Source organism: Dermacentor albipictus, chromosome 3 (assembly GCF_038994185.2).
Source record: "Dermacentor albipictus isolate Rhodes 1998 colony chromosome 3, USDA_Dalb.pri_finalv2, whole genome shotgun sequence".
NCBI classification, from domain to species: domain Eukaryota; kingdom Metazoa; phylum Arthropoda; class Arachnida; order Ixodida; family Ixodidae; genus Dermacentor; species Dermacentor albipictus.
In genome coordinates, this window is record NC_091823.1 from 52,758,693 (window position 1) to 52,781,231 (window position 22,539).

Below are 22,539 nucleotides of genomic sequence, written 5' to 3' on the forward strand. Positions count from 1 at the left end.
AGAAGAGATAATTGGCAAGTGTAATATATTTATTGAATCCGGATATGATGTGCAATCATTTGCTGAAATTAGAAGGAAGCAAACTTTGTACACCTTTTTGTGAGAAAGCTTGGGAGTTAGAGGGCTAGACTCGTTGCCTGATTGCTCTCCGATTAAGTAAAATTATCTCGAGGCAGCGTAATGTGCTGCTCCGTGAACAGGGCGTCGGCTCGGTTCAAGCATAGAAGCCTTCTGGTGTTTGCAGGAAGGACCTTGGGACAAGGCGCCTTTGGCCGGGTTGTCAAGGCTGAAGCCATCGGTCTTGGCGAGCAGGGTCAATCGCTTACGGTGGCGGTGAAGATGCTCAAAGGTAAACCTTTACTGTTTCTACATGCAGGAGACGGGTTATATTCAAGGGCAATAGTTAACGAAACAAAAGAATGTCGTGTTAGAAAGTGCTCTTAAATTCTTTATCTTGTCTCGTTCATTTTTTGTTATCAGAACGAGCCGACATGTCTCAACGAAAAGCATTGATGGCCGAGCTGAAGATTCTAATTCATTTGGGTCGACATTTGAACATCGTGAATATTCTTGGCGCTGTGACGAAAAACGTAGCCAAAGGTAAGTCTCACCGTCGCTTTTGTCTGAGGACTTGTGAGCCTTGTCAATTACGGAGAACCACTGATACGATTTAAGCTTAAATCGGATATGAGATAGAGAAAAAGGATATGTCAGGAAATTTACATAGAGTGGTCGCGTTTCCGTGAGTAGTATATAAAGTAGAACGTCGACATTGCAGCCAAATTGCCCAAGCGTTTCAAACTGATTGTTTCGTTACATTTCCCCGTCGCAGGCGAATTGATGGTGATTGTGGAGTACTGCAAGTTTGGAAACCTAAGGCATTATCTTCTGAGACACCGGGAGCGCTTCATAAACCAGCTGAACCCGGAGACGGGCAAAGTGGACCCGGACATGTGCTACAGCCCGAGGTCTCCAACCTCGCCATCTCCCGGGTTCCGATTCGCCATTTCAAACCCTGTTTATTGGTAAGTTACATGTGCTATATACGGCCGGAAGTAGGATGTCGGTTCGCATACAGAGCTATCATCATTTACGCGTTCTCTGCACAGCGTTTCTATGATTGTGCACTTGAAATGGATATCGTGTCGTAAAAAAATAGCGTGTTTTGTCCTACAGCTATCGTACGCTTTCGTAAGGCTCACCTTAAAAAAGCGACCACAACAAAGATTTTCTTTTTCTTTCTTGCTCAATAGGGTATTGACGTGCCGTGTCCACATTGTCACGGGGAGAAGCTGCTTGTGTGAATGCGTACTAGGAGCAAGCAAAAGTAACAAACGAACTAGCAAAACACACGTAGATTAGAAAAGGAAATGTATACCGCGTGGATATGCCCTTTGCATGCTGTCCCTTCGGCAGCGAGCTGGCGTACCTCCAGGGATGTCAAGCAGGATCTTGTGCTAGCCTCTCGGGGCCTCCGCTTCTTTATCGAATGTCTCGTGTTCTCTTTCCAAATAAGAACTTCCGCTCGCCCAGTGTGGAACTTAAATTTTGGCAAGACGGCTAATCATCAACACAACGGAGTGAGACGCACACGATTACACAAGGCTGGCAAAAACATTATCAGATTTTGTCATCATGCGCGTTGTCGCTTCTTTGCGTGTTTTCTGTGCTGCCATGATAGTGTTCCTACTTTCTTTGGTCCGCGTCTCTGTCATTTGTTTATTTCGTATTTTCTTTCCTATTTGTTTCCTATCTTCTTCTCCTCTCTTAAGGAGAAGTAGATAGGCAGGCAGATAGGGAAGCAGGCGTTACGCCCCTCTCGGTGGCAGTTGTCAGCTTGCTCCCTCCCTGTTTCTTTTGTGTGTTTGCATGTTTCCATAAACAACAACAACAACAACAACAACAACAACAATAATAATAATAATAATAATAATTCACGTTGTTGGCCTCTCTCAACCTCGCCCTTCTCCGCCTAGCCGGTGTCTGCGAACCGGGATGAAAAAATTGTTCTAATTAATGTCTCCCTTCTCCTCACTTAAAGTTGGCTTGCCGTGACATTGCTTGCATGGCGTAACGTTGTGCGGCGAAGCGTGTTGATCGTGCACCTGTCGACGCTTTCAGCCAACAACGGCAGCAGCAGCAGCACACGCCGACGCTGAAGTACGCCGATTTGGCGATGAGCGCCACCCCCACGAGCAACGGGAACGAGTTCAGCTTCTCGGTGTCGGACACCACGTACGGCTTCCTGCCCGACAGCGGCAACAACGCGACGCTCGTCAGCGGCTCCTCCCTACGCGACCACGGAGACATGCGCGACGCCGCGCTCACCACCCGCGACCTGCTGTGCTTCGCCTTCCAGTGCGCCCGCGGAATGGAGTACCTCGCCTCGAGAAAGGTATGCGCAACGACTCTGTTGCCGTTTCCCGAAATGTTCGCATGCTGTTCGAGCTTCGAGACTCGAGACAAAAGCAGCTTAAGCGGACGCTGTATAATAACAAGCCTGCTGCTGCGGACACCGCAACTGTATACCGCTCGAGGCATCGAGTTGAGCTGGCGAGGCATCAGCGCCCATCAACTCCCTATTGTTACCGGCCTCCATTTATTTTGTTCTCATCCTTCTGGTGCGTCCTTCTAGTAGTTTCTGGTAGTCCTAGTAATTGTAGTTTTAGTAATTCTAGTGGTCCTAGTACAAGGACATTAAAAAAAAGATTGCTAGTTTCGCCCGAAGGACGAAGTATTGACAGCGATAGCAAGGTTTAGCGCGTAGCGCCTGATTTGGGCAGGTTTCTAACTATGCGCGGGTGCTACATGTTGGCTCGACGCAGCACGCAACGGCTGCTGGGCAGAAGGAACATCGCCCGGGCAGCTACCAGGCGTCTCACAACGCTTTCGTGTTGAGGAGCACCGCCAGTGGCGTTGCGGGCGTCGAACCTCGGTGGGGCCCGGGATGAGACAGACGGGACACCCTCGGCGTTATTCAGGGCCCACGCGAAATATTAAATGGCGTACACTTGACGTTTACCGTCGTTTTATTACGGCGCATGCACACTAAGCAGCAACGTTTGTGTGCTTATAGCGTGAGTCCGCACAACCCTCGTACTAGCAGTGAAAGGCAGAGTGAAGGCCTGGCTCCGCCAGCGAGCCGATTGAGTGGAGTGTCGACGGGGCGTCCTCTTCGATTCGTCGTTTGTGCAGCCCATAGAGTTTCTCACCATATCACCTAGAGGGAAATGTGGCGCTGCTGGGCTGTGGTATGCATGGGAATGCCGGTATACTATGACTTCGGATTGGCATCGTTCTCGGAGAGCCAGGCAAGCACCGTTGCGTCTGTCACAATGATACATTTTCTACTAAAACTGCAAGTGAAAAGCTGTTTTAGCTTTAATATTACACAAGAACATGTTTTGCTTAGCCACGAGACCTTGTTATTGCGTGTACAATTATATGATACGTATGAAGTATCAGCGGGCCGCTAAACTTGGAGGACAGTCTACAAGATTCGCGATCGCTTTGAAACAGTTTGTCGTCTGTTCTTTCTTTTCTTCCCTTCGTCGTGCATTGTAGGAGAGTAAACTTCACTGGAAGATGTGATATGCATGAATGGAAACATTTTATGAAGATTTTACTTTAAGAACGCGTTATTTGTGCAGCCATGTCCACGTTTTAGACGAAGCCTCTTACAACACCAGCCAACACAAGCCTCGCAGACACATATACCGTCATTCCCATAAGGGCACAGCGCTCCTTAAGAAACTCCCATAGATGGTGGCGCCAGATTTTCTTCTAGTTGTTACAGTGAAAAACTCTATGGTGCAGCCAAACGCACGTCTGCATCTCTGGAGAGACCCCTCTAACATTATTTTGTAGCATTGACAGGCTGCCGCTAGACTCGGCATGAGAAAGGTCGGTTAAGGATGCCATTAAAAAAGAAATTTATTATTCCCACCTCGGAGCTCTGTGATTGCAGCACGTGTCTATAGCACAGACACTGTACAATTCAGTTTTTTTTACAAAAAATAAATTATATGGTTTTACGTGCCAAAGCCACGATCTGATTGTGAGGCACGCTGTAGCGGAAGACTCCGGAAATTTGGACCACCTGGGGTCACCTGACGTGCACCTAAAGTTAAGTACGCAGGTATTTTCGCATTTCGCCCCCATCGAAAAGGAATTCGATCTCGCGACTATCCCCCCCCCCCTCCCCCCATGCTTAGCAGCCCGACACCATAGTCACTAAGCAACCAAGGCGGATATTTTTTTTTTCGTACAAATGGGTGTTAACTAAGACGAGAGTTTCATACTCATATCTGGGTGAGACATAATGGAAAATTTAAAATTAGGAGTGCGTGGGACAGACTGATAACTTCTAGTGTATGCCTCAAGTTTGACGAGAATAATTTTTCGGCAAGTGTTTCTAACTACTATCTTTTTCTTTGCAGTTGATTCACAGAGACTTGGCGGCAAGAAACGTTCTGCTAAGCGAAGAGAACGTTGTGAAAATATGCGATTTTGGGCTCGCGAAGGACTGCTACAAGTACTCCAACTACATCAAGAAAGGAGACGTAAGAACCTAACTTGCGAAATATTGTTTGAGAGCCTATGTTACGTTAACAAACTGCAGTTGACAAATCTGCTGCCCCGCTTATAGCTAAATGCGTATCACTCCGTGAATACATCGCAATAGGCATTCGTCAGAGTTCCGTTTTTCTTCGGTATAAGCATGCATCTTGTCTGTCAACTGAGATTGCCTATCGTCATGAAATGAAAGCGTTAACTGAATTCGCAACGTGTTTAAGACACAGCGAACCCAACTTTGAATAAATTTCTATAAGAACATTAGTATGTCATTTCACCGATTATTGAGTGTGCCTCAAGGATGAGTGGACTTAATAATATATTATAGAAGATGACTGATATTGTTATATTTAGCAAGTTCGCGTACACAAACACGTTTTTATTGTTAAGTTGTGCGAAGAAGACAATGAACGAGCTTCTATGTGAAATCTAATGTTATTATAATCTCATAAAATTTGAGAAGGTTCGTTTTGAGGAGGTCCAACGTAACACGTTTTCCTATTTGTGTATTTACTGTTTTGTGCTGGCTATCGTGCGGATGACTTAAGGTTTCTGTATCCTTTCTTTCCAGGGTCTCTTGCCCGTGAAATGGACCGCTATCGAGTCGATTATGGACAGAGTATTCACAACAAAAAGCGATGTGTACGTTCCCCAGCTTTCCTAGGACTTGTTCATTTCTTTGTATAAGGCTTAGACTCAGTACATCTTCCATGAATGTAAAGTTTATAGATCACCAGGAGAAGCATAGTCACTGGCCTGTTACTCTAAGCTGATCATATACTCTGTCACATGCAGATTATCGCAAGAATCTATTTTTTAGAATTAACGCCACAATTAGGCGCACATCACTGCATCTTCTGTTAAACACCGAGTCGATTCCTCAAATACTGAATATTATTCGAATTTTGACTGCAGGGTTTATTGTGATGATGCGAGATGATGACGCAAACACGAAATAAAACAGAAATTGGAAAGATCAGAGACAATGACAATCAAAGCTGTTTAACAGTCAGAACATGTGTTAAGCGCCATATAGCTAAGTTTATCCACAATATGCAGAATATAAGTGCATGGCAGAGATTATTGGGCGCTTTTTACGTGAAATCATCTGCTTCACACCATCACGTTAACAGTAAACTGAATTTTTCCTTCGTGTGGCTGCAATTTTTGCCGTCTAGTGTTAAAGCATCAATACCATGTGATATCCTACATTTTGTCGATGTATTCAGCGTATCGATTTTAGTCCTTAATCGCGTTGCCTTCCTCCTTTGCTCTATTGGAGTTTGAGCGTTTTACACATAATAGGGAACATTCTCGCTCGCCGTATCAATTTTCACCGTATCACGTCTTGTACCAATGAGAGTGCGTCTTAAAGCACGTGGTCGGCCATTTTATGCCCACTGACGCATTTTTGTAAGAAAATATGTACTGAGAAAATAAGCTGTAATGAGTCCAAGCGATTCCCATGTAGATGCAATGTTGACTCCGTAGTGCTTTGTTGGTGACTAAGTCAGACAACTCATCATCATTTCTTGGATAGGTGGTCTTACGGAGTTCTACTCTGGGAGATATTCTCACTGGGTGGCAATCCCTATCCTGGAGTTGTCATCGACGAGTCATTCTACAAAAGGCTCAAGAATGGCTACCGCATGGAGAAACCAGACTACGCTCCAGACGACGTGTAAGCAATCACGTTTGACTCAAACGGCTCAGGTCACGTATAGTTGGTTATCAGAGCTTTTGGAAGTCTGAACGAATGTTTCAAAAGGAAGACATACTTTTGTTTCGTCTGTCTTTGTATAGTGTAACGAGTGTGCGGGTTTACAGAAACTGTATACAGTCAACGTCTGATTTTTCAGACTCCCTAGGGGTCGCGAAAACGTCCGAAAAATCGGGCAACCCGAAAAAAAATGAATGCTCGCCTTTTACTGCGCCTACTGGTTCAGATTGCCACAGGCATGTCAGCAATAGCTCTAAAGGCCTGCCAGTATAGTTATTATCCCTATAGATGCTCGTACTATGATATCAGACGGCGGGTTCCTACGTGTATAATTAAGGAAAACATACCTTGTCCCGTGACAGTTGCCCCTTCCCACACTTAATATGCTTCGCCGCAATACATTGCGTATGCTTCACCGCGTAACAATTTTGTATTAAGGCGAAGCTTACTTTCGGGAACCTGCATAATGCAACGCGCGATGCTTTCTGAGCTTCAAATATTGGCGAGGATTACAAAGGCGGAGTCGGCACCATTGCTAACAGTGGCGAATTGTTCTATACACGGCACCGAACAGTAAGAAGCTTGATAGCGAACGTCGAAGTAGCTAGGCATAACGTTGCCGTGGTGACTCCCAGTGGATCTGCTCGTGAGAGCGACGGTTCGAGGCGGCGAGATAATGAAAATGATGGCGGTGGTGGCTTCGATTAATGCTTTTTAAGCCCTGCGGACTGCGGTCGCGGTAAAAAGCGTGGAATATCGAACGGCGAGGGTTTTTCGCGTGCGAAATTTCAGGCGTTTTTATACATTGACTCTATGGGGTACGTGGCGGTGCCGCGAAGGCATTCGAATTATCGGGCATGTCCGAAAAATCAGGCGTCCGGAAGGTCGACCGTCGACTGCATATGCATTTGGCTTAATTCAGGACTATGTTGCAGCGGCTTGCTTCTCTTGATAACCCCGTGGCACACAACATTCTTATTTCGCACAGGTATGAAATCATGCAAAGTTGCTGGCAAGCGGAACCTAAGGAGCGGCCGGATTTCTCGACCCTGGTTACCCGCGTTGGAGACCTCCTTGAGGCTGGAGTGAGAAATGTAAGTTATCAATAAGTGCAGGAATTTTTTTATCACGTATTCAGTGTAGGCATGTCGAATTTCACTTTGCGAGTGTGAACAATATTTGAAGTGAAGTCAATAAGATGGGATCGAGTTTCACTCAGAAAAATGGTCTGCTGAACCGAATTCGCATAAACGTGGGGCGCTGTTGATCAAAACGCTCTGAATGCAACGCTGACGTGTTGAAGGCAGTCGCTCAGTATCAGCGGAAACAATTTTCTTTGCTATAGAATTTACTGACAGGAGGAAGCACTTGCTGTTGCAAAACTAGTTCTATCGCTACATCTTCAACACCATTTGCATGCACGCCGACTCAAGAGGTCATGCTATACCACCCGTTTCCCTGCAGTACTACCTGGCCCTGAACGACCCTTACGCCAACGTGAACCTGCTCTTGAAGAACAACAACGACTACCTCACCATGGGCAACACGCTAGACCCCGACTATCTGGACATGAAGTCCGACGACGAGAACTACATCAACACGAGCCGAGCTGCTACACAGCCGAGTTCAGAGCCGCACTACGCCAAGATGGCTGCCACCACCACCGTGGACGACGGCAGCGCCCCCGTGGCGGACGGCATGGAAATGAAGCCCATGATCGGCCGCGTCGGCGACGCTGGGCAGGCTGCGCACGACGTCACCCCGGGCTACATGAACATCGGCAACGGGACGGCGCTACAGCTGCGGCTCCCGCAAGGGAAGCGCCGAGACGCAGCGCCCCCGCTGCTGCCGCCGTCCGGAGGCGCCTTGGGTGACGCGAGGTCATCGGACGACGTGAGCGAAATCTGTGCCACGCCACCGCCGGCGTACAACCTGGTCGTGAGTGTCGACGGTAGTGGAGGCATCCAGGTGTGAGCGAACACGAAGAATCGCGCAACCGATTGACTTTGCCTGCAAGTGTCTCTGGCACCATCAAAGCAGGGTCCTGATGGAAAGCCGACACCACAGGCTCCAAATTCTCGCGGCGTTGCCCGAGAGTAGGTGGAGCGGCGCTACACTCCCTGCCGATGGTCGAGCGAGCTTGCTGTTGCGTGCGACTCCAGAGTTCCATTGAACAAAATCCAAAGCCACGCCACGCGAGAGTGCTACGCCAGTAATGTGGACTCGGGCTCGAAGATGTACATAGAGATGTTGTAGATTTGTGTTTTTGTCGACGTTGTTGCTTTCCTTGTCTCCATCGCCGTTGTCAGGGCGTACAGGTCATGGTGCGTGCTAGAATATTTTGCTCTTCTTGGCCACAGAATGCGAGCCGCGCATTAGTTCAGCGCTCTAGCACCCTGGAATACAAGCGTCACTCCAGTCCACGCCAGTCAGAACGTAGCTTGCGCAGGGACTGCTACAGATGCTCTGACATACAGCTCAGTTGGAGCCCTGGTCAATTACGCAGTGGTCTGCACACTTTCGACAAAGGCTGTAAGTCCGTGTGTACCCGAGGATGTTTCGTAATCGTGCTACTCGTCTTGTTCGTTCTTTATGTCTGTGTATGAATCTCCGCGCCGAATGTAATTAGCATTTGCATCGTTACATTCTTGTACATTGAAGGAGAAACTCAATCCAGGTGGCAGCGTACGCGGGCGCTCGTATGCGGTGTCCGTGAATACGCCACTTATATAAAATGTTACATTTACATAGGATGGAAGTGTTTGTGCGCAATCGTTTCTCCTTTCTGGAATGTTACTTACCAAGTTATCTTCTGCTAATAGTTAGAATATTAACGAAAGTGTGATAACGTCGTGCTTTAGGTGAGTAAGAGAGCAGGCTATCTCGCATGCTTGAGAGACGAATATTCTGCTTTTTGAGCTAAGTATACCAAGCCAAACTCAATCGACCATGTCATCTCGGGCCAACAAGAACGGCAAAAGAAAAAAAACAACAACAACAATATGATCTGCATTCCAAGTTCCAGTTAATGTGCTTTGTTGTTATTTCTGGCTCTATGTTTTGTGGCTGCGTTTTCAACAGTCTCTTATTCTTCTCGTCAAGTCACAGATAACGCAGTTATCAAGTTTACCTAGTGTTATCTTTTGGTGAAGTGATCGGTACCAGTGTACTGCGCATGCGCACTGCCGTCTTGCAAAGAGTACAACGGGAGCAGTATTCATGACTCGTCTTTTCGTTTTATTGTACACGTATTGATGAGACAACCTTTCAGGCCTTTTTGGTGTTTCTTTTTGTTCTCAAGGTTGTGTGCATGGAAGAGCGCGATGACAAACACGTATGTGCCATCTGCTCAATTGTATTTTCTTCCTTTCGTTGTGAGCTAGTCATTAAGTACCACAGCGGAGTTGAAAGCGCGAACTTATGCTGACAACATTGACTTCTCTTATGTTGAAGTTGAATACACAACTGTTTAAGAGATTCCCTATGAAGAAAGTATAATTTAATAATAAAACCACCTCATGTATGACTTTGCATGTTCCTGTTTGTCCCTGTCTCGAAGATGAGTATAAATGCATGGATTGAAAAGCATGAAATGTTCGTAGGCGGCGCAAACGTGTGTGTGCTACAATATGTCTTACAGCCTCGCTGGCCTTGTCGAAGACGATTCGTTCCCGATCACCAGGTAAGGCTGCATCCGCAGGGTTAGCCTAGAAGCGAAACCTGAACTTCGTAATTGCTCATCGCGTAATAAATAAAAGGAAATATTCTGCATCATTGCTTAATTGTAAAGCTAATTCTGCACGTCTATACAGTCCAAAACCATTGCTCAATCGGTGAAGCCGGCAGAGAGAGAGAAAGAAAAAGCAAGGAGAGGTGAGGCAGGGAGGTCAACCAGACGAGCGTCCGGTTTGCTACCCTGCACTTGGGTTAATGGAAAGGGGGAACAGAAAGAGGACGAGAGTGAGCACTGCGTGCATCTGGGAGGATACACAGCAGCACTATAAGCGGTCTCTCACGCCGGTGAACTTAGTACTGCACTGGTGCACTAATTGCTTTTTTGTGCCAGTGACGGATGTGGCCATGGTCCGAGCATCTTTGATTCGGAGAACGGTCTCGAGTCGAGTCGATTTAAACTTGCCCGTAGAGAGGGGCGTTTGATGCTGCGTCTTGCAGGAGGTGATCAGCGTAGACTAATTGAGCAGCAAAGGAGCTGCGTAACACATATAGCCGTAGAAAAGTGTTCTGCAGTCTCAACGTCGCTTTTGTTAATTGATAGCGTCATTTACCTGCACTATATGGGGGATAACCTTGCAATTTATTTTCAGTTTCTTGGCTAATGTAAGCCCACATAGTTCGTTCCCCTCGGAACATACGAGAAAGGAAATCAAGTGGCGGGAAGCAATTTGGCCAGGGCACTGATAATTTACACAAATAATGATGTTATCCTATATAAAGTGCAATCGTTTTACGAAAGACAGCGTTACCTCTAAGAATGTACAGTACAGTAGTATGGCCGGCTCTTCAAGGTAACACTTAGTTAATACTTTGCCCTCGATCGCCACTAAGATATCACAGAACGGCCTGCTGGTTATATTGCATCTATATATTTGTGCCTCATGGTTCACGTGAGAAATTTCGTTGGATAAAAATCAAGAACTGCTGATGTTATCTGTTTGCTTCATTACTGTTTAGATGTTTGCTTTAGGAGCGGACCATATTGTGATACAATTAAAAGATTCTCCCTCCAACAGGCTGCAGTGGAAATATTCTGTCTTAGCCTTCCTGGTGCCTATTTGCGTCATTGCAGGCTGTTACGACAATTGTGTGGTCACTTGGCAATGATCTAAAAAGCTAAAATCTTTTGTGCTTTGTACCAATTCCGCACTTCAAACAATAACCAGAATATTAACATCACGCATGTACAGCCGGCGTACAAGTAGAACAAGCCTCCATAGCCCCCGAAGTTATCACGGAAGCGACCTGCAATGAAACGCAAAAAAAGAAGAGAAAAGGGGTGTCACAGAAAATAAGGAGACACCAACAGATTGACTACGCATTCGTTAGCAGTTACCGCATAGATTTGTGTAAAGACCGTACTTCCACAATGGAGCGTCCGTCACACGGGACCCAACACTTGCCGGTGAAAAACACAGGTACTGGGTGTTTCACTTAACTGGAGCCAAACTTGAGCCAAATAGACGCAAAGTACCTTGACGGCCAGTCATGCGGCAATTTTGCGTGTATTCGCAGGCTTCTTTCACGCTAGGCAAAACACTTATATATGGCGCGTATCAATTGAGCAACAGAAAGCTGTATCGAGAGCTTTTCATAGTGCTCTACAGTTTTCTAGTTGACGCTTTTCATCTAGTTATAATAATTGAGAAGTTGATTAATTAATTAAGACTAAACGTCAAATTAGGCGGAATGCAAAGAAAATAATCTGAATACCTCCAAACAACGGCGAGCAACATTAGCTTGGTTCGGTGCAGCTACGTGGTATTCGCATATCTTTAATGTTTGGCTCAAGTTACCTGAAACATCCTGTGTATATAATAGTGAAATTGACGGTGGTCTGCTCCGGACCACTGTCAATTGCACTTCGCTCCTCGAAGAAGCAGGACGTTTGCCGATTGAGCTCCAGAACAACACTCCGGAATGTGGTGAACGCGGTTCAAATCACGGATCCGGGACCTCCGAGAGGTGCGACGTAATGCTAACGCATTTCTCTCGCATGTGCCGCTAAATCGTCACTGATATTTTCTTTTAAATTCGCCTGCAGAGAATTAATCCCAAGACGATGACCCTTACCTATCAACAACGGTCGAAACAGGTTGGCGAGGCCGACCAAGCTGGATCCTGCTCCGAAGCATAGAGGGTAACGCCGCGCGTCGGTCACTTCAGCGTAGAGAACCGGGACCATGGACAACGTGGAACCGTTGCACCAACCGGAAACGACGGCGCACGCGAACAACGTGCCGAAGGAACGCCCTTGTGGCATCGACGCCAACGCCGCAGCCCAGCAGAGCAGACACAGGGCGGTCCACGCCCTCCTCGACAGGTATCTCTTGTCCGTCACCCAGCCCGAGCCGAGACGCGCCACGACGTCTGCGACAGAGTACGCTTGCAGCAGGAGCACCGCGTTCCACTTGGGAACGCCGCAATCGACGGCAAAGTCAATTATCACAGTAAGGCACGTCACCATGTTCGAAAATACAACGAGGTGAGTAAGCGTCACCAGGTAAAAGTGCGGGTTTAAAATGAACCCGTAGCTGTGTTCGGTCACGGCTGCGCTATCTTGGCGAAGAGCGCAAAGTTCGTTCGGCGCTGTGCACTGAAGTGGCGGTTCTTTCTTCAAATCGATCGCCCGAAAGGCCTTCAAACTCGATCCCAAAGTACAAGTGCTTTTCTCCGAAAGGACAGGTGAAAGCAGCTTGTACCTTGCAACCTCGTTCATCGGTTTGTCCGGCAGCTCATCCACACCATCAGACGTGTGATAAAAAGTCGCGCTCATATCAGTAGCGATGGACTCCTCTTCGGGAAATTCGACCTTTCCAAAACCGCTTTCATCACTGGTTTCGCTATGTTCCACCGGTGGCTTCGGTTTGTCCGGCTCACCGCAAAGGAGAGCCGCAGGGACAGCGTTGAGCGAGATGCCGCCGCACAGGAGAAGAGCTCCCCTGAAGCCGTACTGGTCGAACAGAAGCTGAAGCAGCGGCGGCAGGATGAATCCTCCCACAGAAAGACCGGCCATGTTCAGTCCCGACGCACTGGATAAGTATTTGGCGAAGTGTTTGTTGATAGCCACCACGTTTAGCCTGATGCCACCTACGAATATTCCTGTTCATAGAGAAAGCACTCGTTAGGCTATGAGAGAACGAGAGCGACCGAGGCAGAGAGGGAAAGAGAGATGCTGTCTTCAATGAAAGCTAGAGATGTTTGCCTGGCTTAAGGCCTGGCATATGGTGTACTCAGGATTTGATGTGCACAGGGTTATGAGAAACACATGGATTTCCAGCGCAGCCACAGGAAAAAGTATAATATAGCTGGACAACAACGGTTGTGGCAAGACCGAACTGCGTTCTACCAGCTTTTTATTTGTAGAATGGTATTTTAGAGAGGGTAATAATGGCATATTACAACAATTTTACTTTTTAATAGATAGTGATGTACAGTCCTCATCGGACAGGGACTCACGAATACGCCTGCACTGCCTGCGATGAACATCCAAGGCTGGTCGTCGTTTCGTGTTTACAGAGGTGTTTTCAACGTTTATCATTGCAGGCGTCACATTTCTACAGTATACGTTGTAATTAGTCGCATACTTGTCAAGAAAACGAATATCAGACACTATGCGTACCATGCAAGACGCCCAACACAACAATTAAGAACCACAGGCTCGTGGTGAAGTAGCAGGATGAGACGAGCAGGGCGCTGATAGTACAGGAGATCACCAAGATGGTCCGGATGGTGACGTACTGGTTCAGGACTCCTCCAAGAAGACCTGCGCATTTTTACTCTGTTGAATGGAAGAAATCCGGAAAATCCTCTGTCTACATTCAGGTAAGGGCGTCAATGAATACAATTTCGTAGTTAAAAAAATACGAGCCAAGGGCTATATGACTATAGGGCTGCATGATTTTTCTCAGAAGCGCATGCTGGGCCAAGAAAGGAAAGAAAAAAAAGAAAGGGAAAGCCATGCCTGACAATCACCAGTCATTTCGCAAGGAGGCCAGAGAAGCGTCAATCCTTCAGTAGAACGCGAGAGGTATAAGATCTCGCATTGCCGATTTTCGTCAATTTGTTCTCACGAATCGATTTCCAATCACTGTCATCTGTGAACCAAGATTATCACATCCAATAAGGCTATCCGGCTACGAGACAATATTATCATTAAGCGACAGCAAAACTAGCAAGGTCGTCGTGTTTATTCGCCGTGAGCTCACTTACGTAGCCCAGCCTGTGTAACCTCATGACGACAATCGGTATGTATGCATACTGATTGCTGATGTCTTGGGACTGTTAAAATAGAAAAGTTATCTTTGCATTCTTGGGGGTGTATCTGTCCCCATCAAGTCGATTTGACACTAAAAGGCTAGAAGACATCTTAAAAGCACAACCTGGTCCGTGGATTATCACTGAGGGCTTCAGCGCAAACCATACCATTTGGATAAGCTCGAAGGTTAACGCGACGGGACGACGACTAGCTTCATTAGTTTCCCAACAATGGTCTCCACCTGCTGAATGACATGATTCCAAGGTTTCTGCCGGGGAATAACGTACAGCAGCTGCCTCGATTTGGCTTTCGTCTCCTGCCGCTTCGCCACACGTGTTAAGTGGTTTTTGGACATTGAAACGCGTGGAAGCGACCACAAGATCAAGATCAAGACTTACCTCAAGATCAAGGGGATGTCTAATGGTACGCCCACACTAGCGACAAAAACGCGCGCGACACGCCGCACGCGGCAAGCGCCCGCGCGGCAGACGCGTGCGGGCAAGTCCACAGTCGCGTTTTGCGGCACGCGGCAGCGGCCCGTGGAGTCCCGCGTTGTCTCGTTCCATTCGATACTTCTCGCGACAACGCGCTCTCCGTTCTGCCCATTTCGTCTTCCATCGGAAGTGTCTGTGTTTTTTTGCGCCACTGCCGGCCACGCTCAGGCATGTCGGATACGGACGAGGAGCTACTGGTGACTGTGAACACTATAATACTTGTTTGTTCTTTACTTGTGCGACGCCGACGTGCCAGACAGCGGACGAGAAAGTTTTGAGTGCGGTGCAGGGACACTGAGGGCCAGGCGCACACTCTGCTTCCCCACCTTCACCAATTACTCACCTGTCATGCCAAACTGCTGTCCATAATGTGCAGGAGGTTGGCGCGCAGCTCCTTGTCCGACGCTCGATTTATCATAGAGGTACGCATACCCGCGAACGGTTTCCAAAAACGCCTCCATTGCGAGGCGAATTCTTCGTCGACGCCTCAGTGGCGGTGTGGTAAGGCTTAACAAAAACAGCCCCCTTGACTGGAAATGGCCTCTGAGATTTTACGGCGCGCGTGTCACTGTTCAGTCTCAGAGCCCATATATTATGATTCTTTGCTTATGCGACAGGTGGCGCCACAACAGCGCGGCTCGTAAAGCGGCTCGCTTCTGATTGGTGGTCGTTTTGCGTCTGCCGCGCGCGCGGCAAACGCGCGAATGGGTGCGAGACCCATTTTTCGCGGCAGACGCGAAACGTCCACCAATCAGAAGCGAGCCGCTTTACGAGCCGCGCTGTTGTGGCGCCATCTGTCGCATAAGCAAAGAATCATAATCTATGGGCTCTGAGACTGAACAGTGACACGCGCGCCGTAAAATCTCAGAGGCCATTTCCAGTCAAGGGGGCTGTTTTTGTTAAGCCTTACCACACCGCCACTGAGGCGTCGACAAAGAATTCGCCTCGCAATGGAGGCGTTTTTGGAAACCGTTCGCGGATATGCGTACCTCTATGATAAATCGAGCGTCGGACAAGGAGCTGCGCGCCAACCGCTGGCACATTATGGACAGCAGTTTGGCATGACAGGTGAGTAATTGGTGAAGGTGGGGAAGCAGAGTGCGCGCCTGGCCCTCAGTGTCCCTGTACCGCACTCAAAACTTTCTCGTCCGCTGTCTGGCATGTCGGCGTCGCACAAGTAAAGAACAAACAAGTATTATAGTGTTCACAGTCACCAGTAGCTCCTCGTCCGTATCCGACATGCCTGAGCGTGGCCGGCAGTGGCGCAAAAAAACAGACATTTCCGATGGAAGACGAAATGGGCAGAACGGAGAGCGCGTTGTCGCGAGAAGTATCGAATGGAACGAGACAACGCGGGACTCCACGGGCCGCTGCCGCGTGCCGCAAAACGCGACTGTGGACTTGCCCGCACGCGTCTGCCGCGCGGGCGCTTGCCGCGTGCGGCGTGTCGCGCGCGTTTTAACGCGATAGCGTTAAGGAGCTCGTGTCGCAGAAAAGCCGGTGTCGTCGGCGTCGGGTGTCGGCGTCGGCGGCGTTGACCGTGAGCGATAAATCACGGCAGGCGCTTCATAAATAAAAAGCAACTTCCAAGATTGGCCCGGTGGGAATCGAACCCAGGTCTCCGGAGTGTGAGACGGAGACGCTACCACTCAGCCACGAGTTCGATGCTTCCAAGCGGTGCAAACGCGCCTCTAGTGAATGCGGTGTTGCCTTCGAAACGAGCCGTGGAAAGTTATACTGCGGTGTATATCGGTAATTATGAACATGTAACGTACAGAAGTCACAATTACACGAGTTGCGAAGTGCGTTTCCGCTGCATTTCTTCTGCGCTTTCCGCACACGCAGAGCCATCTTGCGGCAAACACAGAAGACCCCCTCCTCTCAATGTACGGCGCTGCCCCGACAGGAGGAGCGCCGCGCGCGCATTGGGACCGCTGCCAGGCGCGTCGCGGGACTCCCTCTCCCCTGACGACGCTTCGCCGTGCTTCCGGTTTAGATTACTATCTATCTCTCTGCCCGTGCCGATCACGACGTTTGGCTGGCGTAGATCGTTTCCCCTCCGAGACACCGAGTTCTTTGGTTCGTTTCGTTCGCTCAGGCGCACGTTTCGTCGCCGCGCCGAACGCTGCGTTGCTTGACGCTCACCGCGTGATAGGTGGGCGCTAAGTCCGATGCGGGGCGCATCGTAAGTGATTGCTGTGCCGTAGCGCATTGTCTTATACCCCTTGGCGGGTCGACGGGAACGCTGTCGCGTCCCACTCTTGAAGGCGAAGCTTAAGCGTCCTCCAATTTTTTGTCGCTAGTGTGGGCGTACCATAACACGTATACGTCCACCGCAATACGAAGAATAGATTGGACTATTTTCAATCTCAGATTGAGGATGCTTGTCACAAAGGCTTCTCTTGTGGACTTCAACAAGCTATCATGGAAACGGCACAGACGGCCACGCGCACGCTCACGTGTTCTCCAATGTACTCTGAATTCGACCTGGAATTAGAGTGGCCTCGAGCGATTCACCGTCATGTTGAAAGAAGATACCGACGCACTAAGTCAATTCAGGATCTAAGGACAGCCCGGCGAATTCAAAGAAGATACAACGACGCATTGATAAACTAGAGGCACAGCGGTGGTCGAAATTTTGCGAGTCTCTAGATTCCCGCAAACCGCTATCTCAAATATGGAGAACTGTGCGAGGTCTACGTTCTGTTCCGGAAGAGCGTTTTCCGTTTAAGACCCTAGCACTATTCCAGCACCGACAAGATATTCATGTGACCGGACTTCTGTGCTATGATTGCGGGTCAGCTAGCATGCACAGGTTCACTTACATTGAACCATATTCCAGACTCACGAGATTCACGTATGGGTCTGCCTTCCACAACGCAGGAGCTTGTCTCGATGCTCGACCTATGTGATCTCTCGTCGTTGCTTGGTCCGGATGACATATCTTACCGTATACTATGTCACCTTGGGGAACGGGCACGAAGTGCGATGCTTAGTGTCTATAAGGAGTCCTGGCAGGGCGGCAAGGTCTTTCAAGATTGGAAAATCAGTTGCCTGCTACAGCTTCTTAAGCCTGGAAAGTCTTCCTTGGAGATTACTTCATACCGACCAATTGCGCTGCCAACTTGCATTGGGAAGGTAATGGAACGAATGATCCTCGCCAGACTTGCATGGTACCCTGAACACTACGAAATATACCCAGACGCTATGGCTGGTTTTCGATGTCTCCCATGTTCTATCGACAACGTTGTCCATCTGGTAAGCTATATTCAACATCAAAAGACGTGTAAGAGATTATCTGTCGCAATGTTCTTAGATATAAAGGGAGCCTATGAAAACGTTCCTCATGACGCCATATACTTGAAGCATTGGCATCGGTGGGCCTAGGCGGTCAATTATATAATTGTACACGCAGTTATTTACATAGGTGGACTGTATTTGTAAACACTGAAGCTGGCCCAACCTCGCAATATTACACGCACCATGGAGTTCCTCAAGGCGGTGTCTTGAGTCCCCCGCTCTTCAACCTTGTACTCCTTAGTCTCGTGGAACGACTGCCGAACACGGTCAAAGTATCAATGTATGCCGACGACATCTGCCTCTGGGCATCTGGTGTGACACGGCCACAGGTACGCGCAAAGCTTCAAAAAGCTGCGAACGATCGACGTACCTAAATGAACACGGACTCAAAATCTCGCCAAGAAAGTGCGTATTGGTCGCGTTTAACCGAAAGCCAATGAGATCATCTGATGTTTCTATCGACGGTCAAAGCATACCTTATGTCACGACGTACCGATTCTTAGGTGTAATCATCGATCGTGACCTCTTCTGGAGTCTTCATGTGGCCTACCTAAAGAAGCGCCTGACGGATGTTTCTAATGTGTTCAAGTTTCTTGGAGGAAAAGCCTGGGGTACATCAGTACATGCAATGATGTGACTATACAGGACGCTCTTTCTCGGACATCTGCGATACAACTTGCCTGTGCTGACCAACAACTGCAGCACTAATATCCGTACACTTGAAAGGGTCCAGGCCCTGGCGCTTAGAGTTTGTCTTGAATTGCCGAGATGCTCGTCAACAGCTGAAACAATTGCGATTGCACACGACTTGCCAGCGAAGGCCCATATAGTCATAGAAGCGATCAGAGCACACGTAAGTCACCTTGTTCGAGCCCCCGCACATGATCTAGCCTCACTGCCAGAGGATTGACTACGTGCCTCCTTTTGTCAGACAATCCTGTCCATCAGGTTATACAGCTCCAGCGGGAATTACGTTTCCCCCATGGTGCTTGGCTCAAGCAAAAGTTTGACTAATGGTACCAGGAATACGAACAAAAGCACAGCTCTCGTCTACAGCACTCAAGCAGCTTTCACTGCTCTTGCTGTACGAGGCATACAACGAGCATAATTATTTATATACTGACGCTTCAACTACGGTGAATGGGTCTGCAGGATCGGTGATCTTCCCAGCAAAAATCTCCACCGTAAAGATTCGACTATCTCACCAGACTACATAGACTTCCATGGAACTCGCTGCTATACACTTCGCGTAATTTCTGATGAACTGCCCAAGAAATGGAGCATGTTCAGTGACTTCAAAACTGCTCTTTATTGTTTGTTTTCTGCCTTATGCCTCGGACCCAACGAACAACTAGTTCTAGAAATAAGACTGCTGCTTCACCACCTCGTCTTGCAAGGACACGACATCACGTTATAGTGGATCTCAAGCCACTGCGGCATAACCGGCAATGAACAAGACTCCATGCCATTCTCAAGAACAGACACAGCAATGAAAATTTGTGTGCTTGCAAATGAAGCCATAAGATCTTCATGGAACACAACAAGCTTGAAGCATTCACGTCTGCACCGGCTGGACCCGTCCCTTCGACTTCGACCCCTATCTGGACTCTCTCAACTCGAGACAAGAGTACTTTGCTGACTGTGGCTTGGTGCCGCTTTCACAAGAGCTTTTGCCTTCCGATTCGGTAAGGACTATAGCGCGGCTTGCAGTCACTGCGGCGGCGAGGAGACTATAGAACACGTACTTTACCATTGTCCTCGATACAGCGCGCACCAGCTGTGGCTAGCGGCTGTGTTGGCACGCCTTGGCGACAGGCCACTTTCAGTCTTGGAATGCCGTCATGAACTGTCGTCGCACCGAAAGTCGGTTAAGGCATTGTTGACCTTTTTACGTGGCAATGGCCTATCAGAAAGATTATAATGATGCTGTATTTTTTTCATGCCTTTCTTTTTGTCCTCGTTCTTCTTTCCGTCTTTACTTCCCCTTTTCCTTCCCCTACTGCAGTGCAGCAAACCGGATGGTTAACCTCCCTGCCTTTCTCTCATTTGCATCTCTCTCGCTCTCTCTCTGATGAAAGTGTGGCTGCACAAGTTAACTGCGCTGCGTTCCACATCAATATACAGTGTTTGTACGCTATTTGTATGCAGTGTTCTTTCTAATGTATTTGTTATCAGTGTTTTAATGGCTTATACTAAATGTCTTATACTCGTCTTCAATGTATCTGGTTGATCTTTTTAACTACGCTGTTCTCGACACCTTGATTCAAATCAACTTGCTCCTTCGTTTTTTTGTGTTTTGTTAGTATTCTTGTCTTCGATTTGTATTGTTTAAAAATACTATTTATGTGCTCACCTGAAATCTCCCCTATGTAATGCCCACTAGGGCCTTTAGGGTATTGAAGTAAATAAATAAATAAATAAATAAATAAATAAATAAATAAATAAAGATTTCATTTCTGCAATGTGGTAAGAAAGCGGCATGCTAAGTTCTCTCCTAAGTTTCTTTGCCCGGAGATCTCTCATACAAGGTGAAAGTACAGCCTTTTTCCGCGTGGACTTGTCTATCAGTCTCTACGCGTGTCACGTCAGTCTCTACGCTCGACAGTGACCAAAGCGCCATTGAAGTTCTTTGAAGCGTCACCGCATCAAGACGACAAATAACTGAGAACTTGCCCGACAACTCGGGTGCAGTATGGTTGTACCTGCGAGAAGGTAGAACGTGGACGTGAGGCTGACGGGCCACGAGGCTTCCTCCCGGCTCACGTGGAAGGCTTGTAGAATGTTGACGTACACGACGCCGGCAGCGCCGAGAAGAGGGAAGCCGAACACGTTGGTCCAGAAGCAGGCGCCAGCCACCACCCAGCTTCTCTGCGAGTCCATTGTTGCCGATGCTGCCGTAAAAGATGTGCGAGCCTTCACTGGAGGAGTCGTGAAAGGCGTTCTTGTTATCCCCCTCGGTTGCTTTCACTTCAGATAGCGAGCGAGAGCCACCATGAATGCTTCGCCTTGTCCTAGACACGCGAAGGGCCTTTTATTTATTTATTCCCCCCCCCCCCCGACCTTGAGCCAGATACGCGAGGCGTCGTCAGTCTTTTTTTGTTGCTTTCTTGTCGTATGAACGCGCGCCGTAATCGCGAAGTACTTGTCGACCACCTAGCACTACGAAAGTCCAATGCCCAACCAAAGCTGCCGTGATCCAAGGCTCAAACAGATCTCGTGCGCATGCGCGGAGGCTGCTATACGAGCGCTCCGTTTATGCTATAGCCGCTTTCCGCCACCGCGATCCCTACATTTTTACACCGGTAGCTGTAATAGACCATTTTCACCGGCTAGTGCGCTCACTGTAAACAGATGGCGCTTGCGCAGCGCCAAGTCATCTGTCGCGTCAAGACCGGTCGCGTCGTCTCTCGGCGGTTCTATTAGCGGTAGCAGCGAGACATTTCCGATAGGGAGGGAATGCAAGAGACACTCCTATACGTATATAAGTGTCTCACGGGCTCTATCGATCGCAATCGATCCCGATAGCATTCAATCCCGGCTGGGCTCGATTGCCATCGACAGTGCAACGTTTGACACCCGTTTGAAATTTAGGTGCTTGTTAAAGGGACACTAAATAGAAAAATGATTTCTTCTGCGTCAGTAAATTACCTTTCTACAACACTAAAACACCACTCTTACAAAGATAAGACGCTTGGTAAGAACGAAATACGGGTGGCGACGCCTCCTTTAACTTCCCGCACCTGGTCGCTGTGACGTCTTGGATTTTGATGGCATCTTTTAGGGCCTACTTAGCTATATAGCGGTACAGATTAACTACATTGTGATCCAAAGGAAGCAAATACTAAACATGGCAAGTTTCGGGAACCTTTACTCAGCCAACGCGGCCCAAATGCGAAAACATACATTGGAATCCCTGACGTCACGCTGACGTACCGGCACTGGGGTTTCGGCGTGAAATTCGAATACTGATACTTGGACCTTCATTTTCTCATCTCATAATGAAACTATTATTTGGAATGACTGCCTGCAGGGTTCTCAAACAATGCTTCATTAATCTAAATTGATTTATTGCTTCGCTTTAGTGTCTGTTTAATTAAACCACATCAGGAGATCGAAAATAATCTGAAACATCAGCAATAATTAATACGTCGCTCATAACCTTAGTGCTGTTTAGAGCGCAAAACCCCGCATTTATTGAAAATCTGTTAAACGTGGTGTACACGTTCACCTAAACTTAAATGAGGCTACTTCCTAGTTAGTGGAGTGACAAGTGTGGTATTCCTACATGGCTCATTATGCTAAAACCTGACCAGCATGCATTATTTTGTGTTCAAATTGGAGTTTTGCAGAAGATGTGCCGTACATGAATAGCAGTCCATTAGGTATCATCATCATCATCATCATCATCATCATCATCGTCGTCGTCGTCGTCGTCGTCGTCATCATCATCATCATCA

General features: G+C 48.0%; 2 protein-coding genes across 3 annotated transcripts in view; one reads left to right on the forward strand and one right to left on the reverse strand.

Moving 5' to 3' along the window:
• Positions 1-9,828, forward strand: part of Pvr (PDGF- and VEGF-receptor related) — a 93,068-nt gene extending 83,240 nt beyond the window's left edge. For both annotated transcript variants that reach the window (XM_065446844.1, XM_065446843.1), the window contains exons 14-22: positions 245-349; positions 481-600; positions 833-1,025; positions 2,122-2,395; positions 4,440-4,562; positions 5,147-5,217; positions 6,116-6,256; positions 7,284-7,389; positions 7,760-9,828. In XM_065446844.1, coding sequence (XP_065302916.1) covers positions 245-349; positions 481-600; positions 833-1,025; positions 2,122-2,395; positions 4,440-4,562; positions 5,147-5,217; positions 6,116-6,256; positions 7,284-7,389; positions 7,760-8,269 — 1,643 coding nt within the window. In that variant the 3' untranslated portion in view covers positions 8,270-9,828. The remainder of the gene's footprint in view (positions 1-244; positions 350-480; positions 601-832; positions 1,026-2,121; positions 2,396-4,439; positions 4,563-5,146; positions 5,218-6,115; positions 6,257-7,283; positions 7,390-7,759) is intronic.
• A 763-nt stretch (positions 9,829-10,591) lies between these two features.
• On the reverse strand, positions 10,592-21,075 carry LOC135914092 (monocarboxylate transporter 12-like). The gene is made up of 4 exons (XM_065446845.1): positions 20,785-21,075; positions 13,653-13,796; positions 12,104-13,132; positions 10,592-11,275 (listed from the first exon to the last, which is right to left on the reverse strand). Exons 1-4 carry the CDS (start codon positions 20,960-20,962, stop codon positions 11,139-11,141), a joined length of 1,488 nt encoding a protein of 495 aa, XP_065302917.1. The 5' UTR covers positions 20,963-21,075; the 3' UTR covers positions 10,592-11,138.
• Positions 21,076-22,539: the final 1,464 nt, after the last annotated feature.